The following is a 16,594-nucleotide window of genomic DNA, read 5'->3' on the forward strand; positions in this document are numbered from 1 at the left end:
GGGTGAGAAGTTGGATTTACAGATTTCAAATGTTTCTTATCAATCTATGATTCAGATATCTGTGTTTTTGCAGCCACTTTGTATAAAAAGAGGAGGTGAGTGGTTATAAGTGGCCTGGAGGTGTTAATGAACATGAGGAAATAATGCTTGCAAGAAATCTTAGTAAAATTTTTATGACCTTGTGATGTTTTTGAATTGTTTACAGACTATTTTACATAATCCCTTGGTAGTATTTTGGTAAATATCTACTGTCCTCTGAGCTTTAAAACTCTTAGCAGTCCTTCAGATCAGATGCTCCAGAGAAATATCATACTAGTCAACAGCCAATATTCAGTTGTGGAAGATATAGCAGAACCAAGTGAACAAAGCTACTTTTGGAGATGCGGTCTTATTATTTTTCTTGCTTTAAATTTTACTTTTATACAAGAGATAATCCAAAAATCCTTTTTTAAAAATTCCAGGAAAAGTCTTTAAACAACGCAATTTTTAAAAAGTGCTTTTTTTTCGAAAGCTTATTAAAAAAGGGTTCACTCCCTTCCGTGTTTTACTGCTCGTTAACCAAATCTTAACCTGGAAAATACTGTTCAAAGACAACATTCTCTCTATAGCCCATTGCTGGACAAAGTCTTAGGATTTATATAAATCTTTTAAAAATTTGAAAATAGAAACCTGTGCTCTTCCAGTGTGATTCTCATAAGGAAGTAGATGTAAGCTGTGCATAGCAGAAATGAACAAGTAGGCAAGGATAAAGATACCCTCCTTGAACTATCAGTGTACTGTTTGATTCAGCATATAAAGCTTCCCTTGTGTTCAGAGTGCTGTTTGGCTCAGAATTTGATCAAAGTGGCATAGTGGAAAGAGACATACACATTCTTTTAATACAAGACAGACTCTGATTACTGTTGCAGCAGAAATCTAAATGATATGCTATCGGGGAATGGAAAAAGGAGGGAATAATCTTTACCAAGTCATTTTAAGGTAAAATTTGAGCTGGGCTTTAAAGAAAATTTGAATATTGACTGGCTTGTTGAGTGGCTACAGGAGAAACCCACAGGTAAAACGGGGAATTTAGATACAATTCAGATTACGAAGGCTTTTAAAGTCCAATTTTAAAAGTTATGCTTCGTGTATTAGTAAATCACCAAAGACTTTAGAGACTAGTCAGGAGACCATCAGGATTTAAGACTTGGGGAAAGATAAGAAGAAGGAAAAATTCAAGGTGACAATAAATTTTCAGCAACAGTAATGCTATTAAATGAATGAATGAACAGAGGAACGGGAACACATATGTAAGTCAGGTGATAAAATGTCGTGGACATGTTAAGTTTTGGGGACTCTGAATTGTTTGCAATGGTCAAGTAGGCAACTGGAGATATGGAGTGTAAGTATCTAACCTGGCACTTATTACAGTTCTTTTGCATTTGAGTTTGCTGTGTATTTATACTTTCTCTCCAATAGATCACATGGTTTTTAAAGCAAAATCCGTTACTTAATATATGCATTTTTATTCATTTATAGAACTTGATACTATTCTTTGCAAGAAGGGATTTTTTAAATGGAATTTAATCAGTGTGTTTTTTCCCCCCAAAACCATTTTTAAACCTTTCTAGATATGGTGCCACCTACTTAAAAATTGCTTGCCATCTGGGAGCTGTTGCCATTCATTTGATACCTGGTACACATTGATAAGAATGTGCATAAATCATCTCAGTTTATATTCTTTGCTCACCAGACATAAGGATGGGAGAGAAAATTTTCACTTTGTCGATTCTCCTGCCTCCTGTTGGGACGGTATTTTACTGACTTGGGAGAATTGTCAAGTTAACTATGTCAGTTTGACATTCATGGGGAATACCTGAAGCCTGTTACATGGGTTGTAGTGCCCTCTGCTGGGAGAAGTGATGAAACAGAGGCGCGCTCTTCTGTTTGCAAAAGAAAATAGAAACCCGAATGTCAGAAGTAATTAAAGGCTTATTATCCTTTAAGCAAATATATGTGTATATATACTTTACATAGAAAAATAATTCAAAATAATGCATTTATTTAAATACCAAGCTATTCTAGTAATTTAAAATGTAATTTAGTTTGTAAAAATTGGATTATTACAAATTTCATTAACACATTTGTGGAGAGCAAGAATAAATAAATCTATCATGTATAAATATGTCCTATCTGAGCAAAAAGAAACATAATTACAACCTTTCAGTTCTTGGTGGCTGTGTAACTATATGATTTTCTAAGACTGTTCAATGCAAAATTTTCAATCATGTTGTCAGATTTTATATTAAGCCACATGTCCCAAGTTAGGGTGGAAAAGTACCAATTCATGAATATCTCATCAATATCTAATGACTTATGATTTGTAGAAAATGTATCACTAAGATTGGCTTTTTTAAAAATACAAAGCTGAATGTTTTGCCTTTGGTTATAAAGTAACCACTCGCAATATGGAAAATGTAAGACAGACTCTAGAAAATAAAAATCTTTTATAATATTACTAGAATAAACTGTTAAAAATGAAATCTATTGTCTTTTATTTCCTTCTAATCTTTTTTCTATTCATATTTTATATAAAAAAGACAAATCATAAAGCCATTTTGAATAATCTTTTTCTCTTAGCATTATGACATATAAATCTGTGTATTCTAAAGGCTTCTCCTCTCAAGATACTTGCTTCCTTTTCCCTCTTCTATTTATTTTTTTAAAAAATATAGCTCTCCAATACTAGACAGAGCTTTTGATTATTATACCAGAAAGAATCTCTTGCTTATCAGAGCCTCTAGATGCCAGTCCACTCCTTTTTGATCTGGAGCTGCAAGGTGAATCTGCCTATTAGTCACAAGAGCCCTCTCTGTTTACTCTTTGGAAACTATTTATTCTTTGCAACAATAGAAATCAGTGCCAGGGGTCTGTTTTAAGAAACTAGGTTAAGCCAGAGAAATGTATCGCTCTCTAAATATCCATGAACTCTCTCATATATCTCAGCCCCTTAAAGTTAGAAGGGAACATCTGATGAGTTTTAGCAACTTGTCTAGGAGCATTAGTAGATATATTTTTAATTCTATTGGTGGTTCTATTAGCAGCTTTCTCTTCCTCTGTCACAGAGATTGTGGAGACCACATGTTCACATGGCAGAGCCACAAGATAAAAGCAGCCTGGGTTGCTGATTCCAGCTGCCTTGGAGAGCCATCCAACTGGCAATAGCCTGGGAGTGAGGAATAGATTTTGATGTGTTCAAGTATGGAGATTTAAGCATGTGTTTCTACAATAAAATCTACCCTATCCTGACTAATACACTTTGGTATATTCAGTCACAGTTTCTGACAATGTGTTTTCTCTTCTTTGGATGCCCTTCCCAAGCACCCCACCCTTCAACAACAAGTCTTTTCCTGCTTCTTCTTGTTCACCCCACAGGGCTCATCTCAGGGGCATTTCATCTGATAAACTTTTGATTGTTCCCATACCTCATTCTGGGTTAGTTGCCTTTTCCACGTGCTTCTGTAGTACCATGAGTATGTGAATGAACAATTCTTGAATATTTACAGACTGATGGTATTATTTTGTGGATATTGGTTATGTAGACTTCCCTTTAGAATAATTAGCATAGATCAGCAGTTTTCAAAGTGTGGTCTGCAGACCCCTAAGGGTCTCTAAAGCCCTTTCAAGAAGTCTGTGAAATCAAACTGATGGTGTAAAAGCATTAGTGGCTAAAATGGCTGGCACCTTAGCAAATTGAGGTAGTGGCGCCAAACTGTACCAGGAGTCATTGAATCACTGTATTTTTCACTACCACAAATCTGCAAGAAAAAAATCCAATTTCACTTAAGAATGCCTTGGATGAAACGTTAAAAATTATAAATTGTATAAAATCTTGACATTGAGCACATCCATGTCTTTGTAATATTCTGAATGAAAAAATGAGAAGTATACATAAGCACTTTTGTACATATTTGAAGTAAAATGATAGTTTCGAGTAAATCACTTGAGCACTTGTATGATTTGCAAGCTGAATTCACCATTGTTGTTATAGAACATTCAGTACTTAGCAGATATTTTTCTGAAAATGAACAAAGTAAACCTGTCACAAGGAAAATAAACTGACAGTATTTGCTATTAATGATAAAATTTGAGATTTATTATAAGAATTAGAATTTTGGTAAACTTATACATGCCTCTGTGAACCTGACAGCCCCCTGATACTTAGAAGACTTTTATGATGTGATCTCAGGATTTTGAAATGTAGAAATCTAATATGTGTAATATACAATCTACATGCTGTAAACTTTCAAAACACTTACGTTGAAGTCTCCTTTTCATTATGCATTGACTGCATACATTTTGTTATATACTTTTAATTAATTTATATGAAATATTTAAGATAAATATGTTTTTAATCAAAATTATCTTTGCCAACTTTTTAACTACTCCTAACATAATGATAATGTCAAGATTATCAGGAAACATATTTAAAATTTTCATTTTATGAATAAAGCAACTAACTTAGTAATTGTTCTTTTTTTTCTTTCATCACATACCAGTTAAATAATTAAGCAGAGTGCATTTTAAGGTGCAACTTTTTTATTTATGGTCTATACTATTATTTTAAAATATGCATGGTCCATTTGTTTTGAATGTGCACGAGTAGATATAATAATTGTCAGTACTGTATTTTATTTACTAAATAATCCTTACTTTTTAACATATTAAATAGCTGCCTCTGCATTGCTACTTCTCATATGAGTTTACTACTAACAAACTTTAATTCAGTAAAATACTAAATACTCAGTCTCAGTAAAATACTGAATTCAGTAAAGTACTGAATACTTTTTTTTTTTTTTTTTTTTTTTATTCTTTTTGTGACCAGTAAGGGGATCGCAACCCTTGGCTTGGTGCCGTCCGCACCGCGCTCAGCCAGTGAGCAAACCGGCCATCCCTATATAGGATCCGAACTGCGCGGGAGCCCCGCACTCTCCCGAGTGAGCCACGGGGTCAGCCCATACTGAATACTTTAAATTATACTTCAAAGTTGAACAAATTTACCTATTAGGTTCCATAAAGTTCTTTTCATTTTGAATGAAAAAAGGGAGTTGCACAAACATTTATTTGTAACAAATTGATTTTTTTAAACAAAATATGGAGTTTATTATTCTGCATTAATAAAATCTTGCTCTCAGAGGCAGATGGGAGGCAAGAAGAATCCAAGTCCAAGATGAAGTTCTGTCATAGTGGAACAATTCAACTACTATGGAAGCTGCATCTGAGGGCTTAGAAACATAAAATCACAGAGTTGATTATGAAAGGAAAAACCCGGCCCGAACGCAGAATGAGAAACACACCAGGAGATAGAGGCTCAACCACGATGTGTTAAGCAGTCAAAATGAACAGGCTGGCTGCTCTCTCGAAAGTGGGAGCAGCAGCAGGGAGAGTTGGGGAGGGCCCTTTATACCACGTTAAGCTGAGCTGGACTGTTCCTATTGGCCAGGGAGGGAGAGGAGGGCAGTGAGCGAGGTTTAAGCTGAGTTGGGATTTTTCTATAGGTGGAGAAATTCACACACGTGGGAAGGGGATGTGGTAGTGAGGAAGAAGGGGAGGAGGAGTTTTTGTTCTTGGAAGATGTGCTGTTCTAGGGGCCTTGAAACTTTTCTGCCATTTTGGGGGTTCCGCTGCCATCTTAGACTGTCCTTGGGTAGAGCATGATTGCCTAACAGATTAGAAACTTAGTGGTCACTAGTATCACTCCCTCTAACCTCTAATCCTACACACTCCCTGAAAAACAGATCCTTAAATTGCCTCTAAGGAATGGATGAGTTCCATAGGATTACCCTTCACCATCAGCCAACATGTGAGAGGCATTTTAAGAAACTGGGATTTTATAAGATATCAAAGCACCAAAAGTGCCATTTACGTGTAAATTTATGAAACTTTAGGACAACTACATTAAATGATTATATATGATATATACTTATTCCAGATCTTTGATAAACGTAAAATGGTTTTCAGTAGATAGTATAAAATAAATGTTTTCTCATAGAAGAAAAGTCAGTAAGTGAAACATTTTCTCTTACATATCCTATCTAGATCACTGAAGTTTAAATCCACCACATCCCCCAGCCTGGAGCTTCTGCCCGCGCCTTTCCCTCCAGCCTCTATGTAGCTTCATCACCACCATGAGCCCTCTCCCAAGCCATGGACCACGTGGAAACAACACTTCTTTTTACAGAAAAAGAAGAAAAAAGAAAAGAGGAAAAAGTCACCTGAGAACTCTTAAGAAAACAAACAAAAAAAGAAAAAAAGAAAGAAAATTGCCACTAAACAAAGATAGTCTTGTTTTAGATTTCTTTTAATTGAAATACCTTACACATTTTCATGTTCAGAGCTACTTTTTCAAAATACATTACAAATAAGGAATTTCCACAAAAAAACTGTATCAACACTGAAGAATTACTGTACCTGATCTCTGAAAGTTTAAAATGTGTTGTTTTGCATAATTTTGCTGATGGTGATATTCTTTCATAATGATTGCAAAATCTGGTCAAGACCCCAATACAAATAAGAGATTATAACTCAATGCCTACATTTTGATCAGGTTCAGGTTACAACCAGATCCCTTCCACAAAAGCTATGACCTGGAGGCAGATATAGCATGTTCCAACCCTGCGCTTACAGTGTTGGTTCCAATCTCTCACAGTGCTGTCTGCTCATGCCACGAACAAGGACGTGTTTTCAAAATTCCGAATAGTCTGAATGAAAACCAATAGCTTTATGCTGTGGTGAGACAGCCATGATGTGGATGAATGAAATAGAAAAAAAGCAGTACTAGGACACTTCAAAAAGTCTGTAGAAAAATAGAATTAAAAGATAGTACAAATCTTTCCATGGACTGTTTGAAGTGCTCTTGTATTGTAATAGTTTGTTTTTGATAGGAGCACTTTCTTTATTTAGGTCTTTCTGGATTAAAAATGAGATTTCTTGTTTTGTCTTGTTGAGTCTGCTTAAAATTAAAGTTCATAAATGTTATGTCAAGACGACAATTTTTTCAAAGCAGCTCTTGTACACACTAATGTAAAATGCATGTTAAGCAAGGCTTAGAAGTAACAGTCAAAAATGACCTACGATAGTTGTTGCAGGTTGCTTTCCTCTTAAATACCAGTCTTGGAGGTAATCCAGTTGCGATAGGCGGTCACTCGGACATAGACGCCTGGCTTATTGATTTTACCACACTCAACTCCCCAACTCACTACTCCAACGAGGTACCAAATATTTCGAGAATTGGGATGGACTAGTGGTCCTCCAGAGTCACCCTAAATAAAAGAAAATATTTATCATTATGAGAAGTTCCTTTCAGAAACTTTTCTTACACTAAATGACATGCTCAGATGAAGTTTGTAAGTGATTAGTGCATCATAGAGACCATAGGAAGGTGTATGGTGTAAAATCCCTGTATTACCCTTAACCTCAACTGTGACTGACCAGAATACATTCCCTGGGACTCTTTGGGGTTTACCTGAAACTTGAAAGCATGATCTTATAAGTTATAAGCTCTAGTTCTATGAGAAAGCTTTTGGGAGGTGTATAATATGAATATGCTTGAAATTCAGGGCTTCATGTTTGAGAACAAGAGCCAGAACCCTAGCCACAAGGGAAGTAAGATGGTGAGACGGATTTGGGAATGAGCTAAAAGTAATTGAGAATTTTATGAGACTGGTCCTTTGTTGAAATATGGTTAAGAGTATAGGATGTCATGCTAAACAGCCTGGGTTTGTATGCCAGTTCTACCACTTAGCCAGGGTCTGGGTAGGCAGTTCTACCACTTACTAAGTGTGTGAACTTGTGCAAGTTATGTAACTTTCCTCTGCCTCAGTTTTTTCATCCGTAAAATGAGAATAATGTTAGTACCTACATCATATGTTTGTGATGAGGATCAAATGAATTAAAATTTGTAAAGGACTTAGGACAGTGTTTTACTCAGAGTAAGTCCAACATAAGTGTGTTAAACACTTATAAACACATGTTGCATGTAAGGAAGAATTACTTTAGTGCCAAAGCTAAGAAGGACTTTAACATGATTGTTAAAGTGCAAATTAATTGAAGGATAGAATGGTCTCCATTTTGATGATTTTTATACAATAATAGCAATTATTTATATACTATGTAGTGAATATGAATAATGTCCAGAATTACCTGGCAGGCATCGATATTTCCTTCCATGTACCCAGCACATAGCATTGTGTCTTCTACCATACCATTATATGCTTCTTTAGCATTACAAGTGTTTGTATCAATAATCTTCACAGGTGCTTTCTGAAGTGACACTGGGTATTCACCTAAAGGAAGTAATCATTATCAGCAAAAAAAAAAAAAAAAAAAAAAAAAAAAACTGCTCTGAAACAAAGCAGGATGGAAACCTTGCTTTGTCCTCTGTGCATAAGACCTGTATTTAAGTGTTGCCTATTCTTCGGGTGAAAAAGCCCACTCAGTTCCCTCATTCAAGGAGATAAAAAAAAGAAACATACAAAGTATAATTTGTAATATCTTTCTAATGTTGCATTTCTATGTCTTTAGCTCTCTTCTTACATCTTTGGACCAGAACTTCCTCAGTTAGGTTCTCAGGTTAGGGAGGTTCTACAACCAAACTGTTCCCTTTGAATGTTCCAAACCACAGTAACTTGCAAAGTGATAACTTCATATGCAGCATTTCTTGAGAGATCAGTTTGCCTGAGAGTACTGGGCATCTGGAAGTAAATGATGCCTTTCACTCTGTACCTAGATCACTAATTTTTCTTGTTGCATTTGTACCTTATACAGCATGTTAAGCTTTCCAGGACTTACCATCATATGAAAGTGCTCCCCATCCTGTAACAACAACTCCTTCACCGGGTGGAAAAATGTGTGTGGCTTCAGGAAGACAAACTCGATGTACGTCATTATTAAATAAAACTTTTTCAGTGAGCAATATAACTGCAATATCATCGTGGTGTTCACCTTGGATGTAGTCTTCATGAATAGTAATTTGTTGAATATTATGTTGCATATAGGGGGGAGTTACTTTAGTGCCAAAACTGACAGTATAGTTTCTTGGATTTTTTGTCCTAAAAAAGCAAAAATAATGTATTTTTTGTATTTACTTCAAAATAATAGAAATACATTCTGCATCTACTGCACTCTTTTCATGACATTAATATTTCCTTGCTCTATAGTTCACTAACAATGATACAATCTGATTTTTGAATTAATTTTTAAAAATCTTGTTCGAGTCCTCATATCATATACTATGTAAGGCAATGGAGATATAGAAATAAAAATAAATAGCCCATACTTTCAAAAAGCTTAAATCTAATGAAAGAAGTATATAAACACAAACAGTTATAATAACTGTTTAAATAGTTTTGTGTATAATTAGTGGGGCCACAAAATAGGAGAACTTAAATTTGTAAAATTAAGGGAATGAAAGATTTTGTAGGGAATCATTTTGGATGAGACTATAGGGCTATCATATTTGCCTAAAAGATGAGGAGAGGGAGGAAGACATGTGCAGAAAGGGTTGGAGGTTTAAAACAGGATGATGCATTTTTGCAAGTACAAGTAGTTTAGGATGTCTGGAGTATACAGTGATGACAGATAAGAATCATCAGAGAAAAAAATGTAGTGTCAAGAATGAGGGTTGCCTGGTTAGATCAGTTCGTTAGAGCATGGTGTTATAATATAACACTAATGTCAAGGGTGTAAATCCCAGGACCAGCCAGCCGCCAAAAAAAAAAAAAAAAAAAAAAAAAAGAATGAATGACTTCCCATTTTTACTGTTAAATTAGAAAAGTCTTAGATAGGCTTACCATATAATTTGTTTTCCAAACCAGGACACTTTTGCACTTTGGGGAATGAAAGGAAGTGGTCCTAATAATTAAGCAGGGATAACAGATGCAACTGAAACTGCCCCAGGGCCTTTTGTCTTCCTATTCTTGGGCAATATTATACACTCACTTTTGAAAGCAGTGAGCTGCAGTCACCAGGTATCTTTCACTGATCAGTGATGCTCCACAGTAGTGTCGGCCATTCATTTTGAGACTTGCTTGCCATGGCCATTCTCCTTCCTGAGCAATGGAACCTCCCTTGATTCTATCATAGGTAGCTGACATCCTTGCTCGTCTCCCACAGCCTGCCAGAAAGGGTGAGATTTGTTTCATTGAGGATAGAATGATGTTTAATTGACTACAAAGCAGAGAGTGAACTGAGTGGTTCTTGTATGATTATATCTGGCCATCTCTTGCACTGATGGGAACAGAATGTGATCTGTACAGGAATCACTAGCAGCCCTTGGATCGCCTCCATACCCTGCATAGTATCTTCAAGACATTTCAGCACTTGGAGAATGTGTAAGCTGTGGGAGGCAGATGAAGGAACAGTAAAGTCCACAGGCTCTGCAACCAGACTCCCTGAGTTTAATTCTGGCCCCACCACTTATAAGCTGGATGAATTTGGGCAATTATTTAATTTCTTTGTGCTTCAGTTTCCATGTCTCTAAATGGGATCATAATCATATCTATTTCTAAAATTGCTACAAGGATTAAATGAATTATAGTATGTAATGCACTTAGAATTGTGCCTGGCCAAGAGTAATAAATCTTGACGTTATGTTTTAGATCATCACATACATTTAATTAAAAAATAGCTGAACTTACGGTTGTTGATAATCTTTTCAGCATCAGCCTTACTGATTTCTGAAAAAGAAAAAAGTCCATAGTAAATTTAATACCTAGCGCCACTAACTCTGGGCTAATGGAATAAAATGATAGGTTCAGCAGAGCAGGAGAGTCCAGAAATAATTTTGAATCTCAGGATAATTGTCAACAGAAAGGAGAAAACATTACTTTATTGAAATCGTTATCTTACTATACTAGGGTGCTTCAAAAAGTTCATGAGAGTATTAGCATATCTTTCAATTCTATTTTTCCATGAACTTTTGAAGTACTCTCATATGTGAATGTATGGTACGAAAGTACCGTGTTCATAGTTCCATGTGAGAGACTTCTCTCTTATTTAATTGGAATTGTATTCTACATCATCTAACATAGAAAATTGCCAGTATTTTTCCTTGGAAGAAGAGAAAGTCCTTACAAGTGATCCTGATTCTTGTCAGTAAACAAAACTAACTTTTAAAAAGTTACGGCATATCCCGTGCTGCTTTTGAAAGTTATAGGAAATCATAAAAAGAATAGCAAGTCATACCATTCCTTATGAGGACTGTTTAAAGTATTAATATCTGCTTTGGAATGAGAAGCAGCTCCCCCCTCTTCCAAAGCCAGATATAAGGTGTGACGTTATTGTGATCTGAATGTGTTTTAATAACAAAGAACTCAATAATTGCTCTAATGTAAAACAATGACTCGTTCATTTAAAAAAATATTGAAGATTAGCTTTGTGCCCGGTTTTTGTGATATGTGTTAAAACAATGAAAATAACATTGCTCCCATCTAATGCAAGCTTACCCGTAAGTCTCAGAGAATTAGGATCTGTAGTCAAGGATCCTGAGTTGTTTCTCAGCATCTGACGTAGGATGCTTTCAATTCTTCCTCTTATGTTTGCCTTCACTGATCTGGGAGTCTTGAATACCAGCCATATATGTGCTGTCACACTGTTGTTATCAGAACTGGAAACAACGTAAAGGTTTCATATGTTGCTAAAAATAGCATTTCCTTCCTCATTCCCTGGTCTTTCATATCTTGGTTTCTTCTGCTCTTTTATGGGTTTGTGCAGTACCTTCACTTTAGGTTAAGCACAGTATCATCCATTTACCTACATTTACTTGGGGACAGTATGCATGCAGCTACATTATTCAGTTTAGAGGACAAGCACTTTTACAAACCTGAACAAATAAGGAAAGCCTGGCACAGGGCAAAGGTATCACTTAAGAACTGGGATCATTTATTCATGTTTCTTCAGTCATTTACTGAGCAACTGCTATAGACAAGCAACTGGACTAGGTGCTATTGGGTGATGCAAGAGTGACTAATACATAGTTTCTACCCTCAAAGAATTTCCAGACTTTTAGGGGGGACTATAATAAGTGAAGCAGAAGCAATAAGATATTTAGCTTACCTAAAGATAAGGATAATGATGTCATTTTTTACTTAAAGAATCAGAGAAATTTTCATGGACATGGTGACATACATACTAGACCTTAAAGTATTTTCATTGAGACTCTATCATCAAGCAGAAAATCACTAGCAGAGATGAGGAGAAATAGTTCTCCAGAATAACTATTGGATGGCAATAGTACTAATTATAATTTACTGGGCATCTGCTATGTTCCAATGTACTTCATAGTATATATTCTATGTACTTTGTTATCACATTTAGTCTTCACAACAACCCTGCAGAATAGGTATCCTTATCTTCATTTTATAGAAGAGGAAAAACTGAGGCTCTGGGAGGTTATGTAATGTGTTCAAGAGTACACAGCTACTAAACTAGGATTAGATTTAGTGCAGTTGACTCCATAACCTGGGCTCTTTACACTATGCCCTCTGTCTCCCTATGCCTAGTCATCCAGTGACCACTGTCTAGGAAACTGGGTTCAGATGAAGGAGGTCTTTAATGCTAGCCAAAGGGCAGGAGTGATAAGAAGTTATTGAGTAAAACTGCTTGAGGAAGATTAATCTGACAGTGGTGTTTATGAGACTTGTTTAGAACTGGGAAAAGGGTGACCAATAGATATGCAGGAATTGTCAAGGAGCCCTGAGGCTAGTGTCTGAAGGGGCACTATTATGCTTTGGGTCTCCTTAATAGGTGGATGCTCAACATTTTGGCATATTAATCAATAATAATTCCCAGGAAGCACTAATCTCATGTAAGTTTGATTATTGTGTGTCAAAGTAAAAACCTCTGTCCTGTGGCCTCTTCATCATTTCCTCTGGGCCCATGCTACCTATAAATACTTGAAGTAACATGAATGGGAAGTCAAAGCACAGAAAGCCTTCTGGTAGTTGCAGTCACCTCTGAGAATATCCTTTAACTTTAGTCTCCTATTTCTATCTAGCACTAAAACTGACCTCCAGGGTTAATGTTAGCTGGGATCTAATCCGTTCTGCAATTCCAGTAGTCCCATGAATCCCAGGAGCAGGGGAAGAAGGACAGACATACTCTGGTGTCTTTGATGGAGGTAAAAGCAATAATTGTCTGCATTTAAAATGTGCTTATTTGCAAATATTTTCACATGCATTATCTTTTTGACCCTGAGTACAGTTTTATGAGTGAGGCAGGGCAGGTGTTATTATTATTTCATGAGATAGAGGATCATCAACTCCAAGTGATACAGTGCCTCACCCAAGACTCTAGGGCTGCTAAGTAGCAAAGGCTGGGCAAAGGTTGTCTAATTACTGTCCTATGGCTGACTCCCTCTGCTATTCCACGCTACTCCAAACCCACGTGCAGGGAACACATGGCATAGCTATTTTATCTCCTGTTATGATGACTAGAAGGTTTTTCTTGGTATTAAAGCCTGGTGTAGATATGCTCTCTTCTACCCTATATCTAATAAGAACTCTAGAGGCAGTTCCACAGGGTGTTCAGCTGACTTGCAAGTAAAAAGATGGCAGAAAACAAGGTCTATGTTTATGCTACTGCTAAATAAGAATGTTATAGCATCAAACATTAGTCTAAAGGATCATCTAATGTTTTCTAGACATAAAGGCTGAGGAAATCAGAAGGATGGGTCACCTCTAATTTGAGGATTAATGCATTCTCAATAGATCTAATGAACACAGCCATATAGCCCTTGTCTTTGCTTTGGTTCTGTCCTGAACGATTAGTTTGACACTTATAATAATGCTGGATATTAGTTGCATATTGGCTAATGACTAACATATCAGTAGACTTTTTCCGCAGAGGAATTTGAAGTATAATGGTATAAATGATGGGTTGATCTCTTGTTTAACCATTAGTTACTCACACCAGTGTGATGACTTGAGAATTGATATATTGTCTGTAAATGTTAGAACTTTGAAATGCATCATCCATCTGTTAAAAGAGAGCATAGAGTCAAACATCAAATTTCAATAATATGTTTATATTTCAGAGAATTAACAATGAAACAAATATAGGAAAATACTAACTTACCTTAGTCTCAAGAATTTTGCTAAGATAGTTATTTTCGAGTGATGTCTCTCTTTCATAATTTTTATTATATGGAATATCCAGCACTTTAAAGCTACCTTTGTAGTAATAGGTCCTGTTTTCTGTGAGATAAAGAAATAATACAAGAAATAGTTAAGTTAGCTGGATTTTAAATGCAAATAAACATTACATAATAATTCCAACTCGTATGTATTATGCTCACATTAGATACTGATGAGCTCTTTTGACTCCTTCTGTTACAGTTGATTAAATAACCTGGGAATTGTAGAAAGTGTTTATAGGATCAACAATGGCCCATTTTACACACACACACACACACACACACACACACACACACACACACACAATGTATATGAATATATGTGTGTGTTTGTCTACATACATATATCAGACAAAGGTCAGAAAGAAGCATAACATCTTGGTTGAGACAGATTTCTGTCTAGAGTAATCAATTGTAAGGTTATGAATAAAAATAGTCACCATTTAAGTATCTACTACATGAAGATGCTTTAGAAAGATCTTAGGAAGTATACCAATTTTTCGGGAGAAATGTAGTCTTAGAGAGATTTACTAACTTATCCAAAATCATATAGCTGCCAAGAAGAACCAACGATCAAAACTCAATCTGTCTGACTCTAAAGCCCATAGCTAATCCATTATATTTCCTTTCTAAATTTTTATAGACATTAAGCTGCTTGATATATGATAGATCTTTTCTCCAATGTGTGTGATAGATATTATGCATTTAGGACTATGCTAGATACTGTAATAGAGTGCCTAGAGCATAATAGCATTAAGTAAATGTTAATATTACTTTGCACTATTATCACTGCTTTTGAGGATCATCTTGTGGAAGAGATAAGCTCAACATGGATGAAACCATCCCGTGAGTTATTAATAAGAATATGATTAGATAATAAAATTGATTTTTCCCCTGAAATTTTTATATGAATGCAGAGAAAGGAGATACCATAATTAAAATATGGTGTCAATTTCAAAAATCAATGTGAAAATATTTTATAGTGAGAAAGGTGATAGAAAAATAAGTCAGGAAGTTTTAGACAAAATGCTGAAAACGGGTTGATTCTAAGTGATTTACAAATAAAATTTGTTAATTGACGTTAGCTTTTCTGAGGGACATGGATGTCTTACTATAAAGACCAAGCTCTTAAATGGTGGTTTACTAGATTTTACCATAAGCAGGTAAAAATAGATCTTGAAACTATTCAACTTCTTTCTCATAATTTAACGTTCACAACATATCATTCAGCTCTTTCTTTGGATTCCTAATTGTTTCTACCTACTGCAATGTTGGATCTCCATGAATATTTCTTCATGTAAAATAATAAATTGGCAAGATATAGATTGGTTTTATTACAACTGAACACTTTCCCCAGAGCTAGTGGATAAACTGAATATTTAAAGTCTAAGACATTTCAGACTAAGAAAACATATCCTAGAACAAGGAAATCAACTGCTGAGTATCCTTTTCTTCATTTAATTATATGTCGCAGTCCTAATGGGACACTGAGATTGCTCATTAACTATGCTGAAGTCACTGGAATACAACCACTGTGCTCAGCTGGTACCTAAAGAGATAAAAGTAACCCGTAGGGACAGAATGTTTATAAGGCATACTTGTACCATATGATTAACATTCCCATCTCTATAAGTAGTTCAGAAGTCAATATGAATTGAGAAAGATGAATAAAGGGGCAGAAAAAAAGGAAATCATTTTAGAAGTTTTTTATGGCTTGATTACTTACAACTTGTTTCTCAAAAGAAAACCTGAAACACACACACATGCACCCTTTTTCTTTTTCTTCCTTTTTTTTTTTTTTTTGTACTAAGTGCTCTGTGTACAACATCAGGGTTTAAGCATGAATTATGAAAGAACTTCTATTTAAAGTTGGCAGAGTAATAGTACTTCTTCTACATTCTCCTACCTCTACACCCAGAAAAAGAACAAAAGACAAAAATAGTGGATTCAATTCTAAGAAAAAAAAATAAGCTACAACTCCAAACCACAAACTATGAAGCAAACATGCCTCAAATTGTGAAATATGCACTAAAGTGAGAAATGATATAGGTCAGAAGTATATCTCACAAATTGAGCTAAATGCATATTTTAAAGTTCTCAATGATTAGAGCAATGAGACTTCAGGCCCCAGAACAAGACAAGAATATTTATGCAAAAATTTATTTTGACACTACAGAATGACAGACAGAATTAAAAATAAAAGTGAAACAACACTAATATGCCATTTTTATTATATGTGATTTAATTTCCCAGCTGAAGCAACCTGACAGAATTAAGCTGGGATAAAGAAGAAAGAGAAGTCAAGAATCACTATATCATAATTTAGAAAGTCTTCAAACTAGGGAGCTTTTCTCAGTGCCACCCCAGCTTCTTAAGTGTTAAAAACTGAAGGTAAAAATGTCCTAGAGTTAAAGAAAGTAACAG

The 16,594-nt window shown here is 35.4% G+C and overlaps 1 protein-coding gene across 1 annotated transcript in view; it reads right to left on the reverse strand.

Annotated features, from left to right (window-relative positions):
* Positions 1-7,139: 7,139 nt before the first annotated feature.
* The window catches only part of LOC134385710 (transmembrane protease serine 11B-like protein), a 38,607-nt gene continuing 29,152 nt past the window's right edge, over positions 7,140-16,594 (reverse strand). The window contains exons 3-10 of the mRNA XM_063107442.1: positions 14,113-14,231; positions 13,946-14,013; positions 11,484-11,644; positions 10,677-10,715; positions 9,979-10,153; positions 8,830-9,089; positions 8,182-8,324; positions 7,140-7,301 (exon numbers count right to left, since the gene is read on the reverse strand). Of these exons, the coding sequence (XP_062963512.1) occupies positions 7,140-7,301; positions 8,182-8,324; positions 8,830-9,089; positions 9,979-10,153; positions 10,677-10,715; positions 11,484-11,644; positions 13,946-14,013; positions 14,113-14,231 (1,127 nt within the window). The remainder of the gene's footprint in view (positions 7,302-8,181; positions 8,325-8,829; positions 9,090-9,978; positions 10,154-10,676; positions 10,716-11,483; positions 11,645-13,945; positions 14,014-14,112; positions 14,232-16,594) is intronic.

The sequence above is a fragment of the Cynocephalus volans genome, chromosome 9, assembly GCF_027409185.1.
Source record: "Cynocephalus volans isolate mCynVol1 chromosome 9, mCynVol1.pri, whole genome shotgun sequence".
Lineage (NCBI taxonomy): Eukaryota > Metazoa > Chordata > Mammalia > Dermoptera > Cynocephalidae > Cynocephalus > Cynocephalus volans.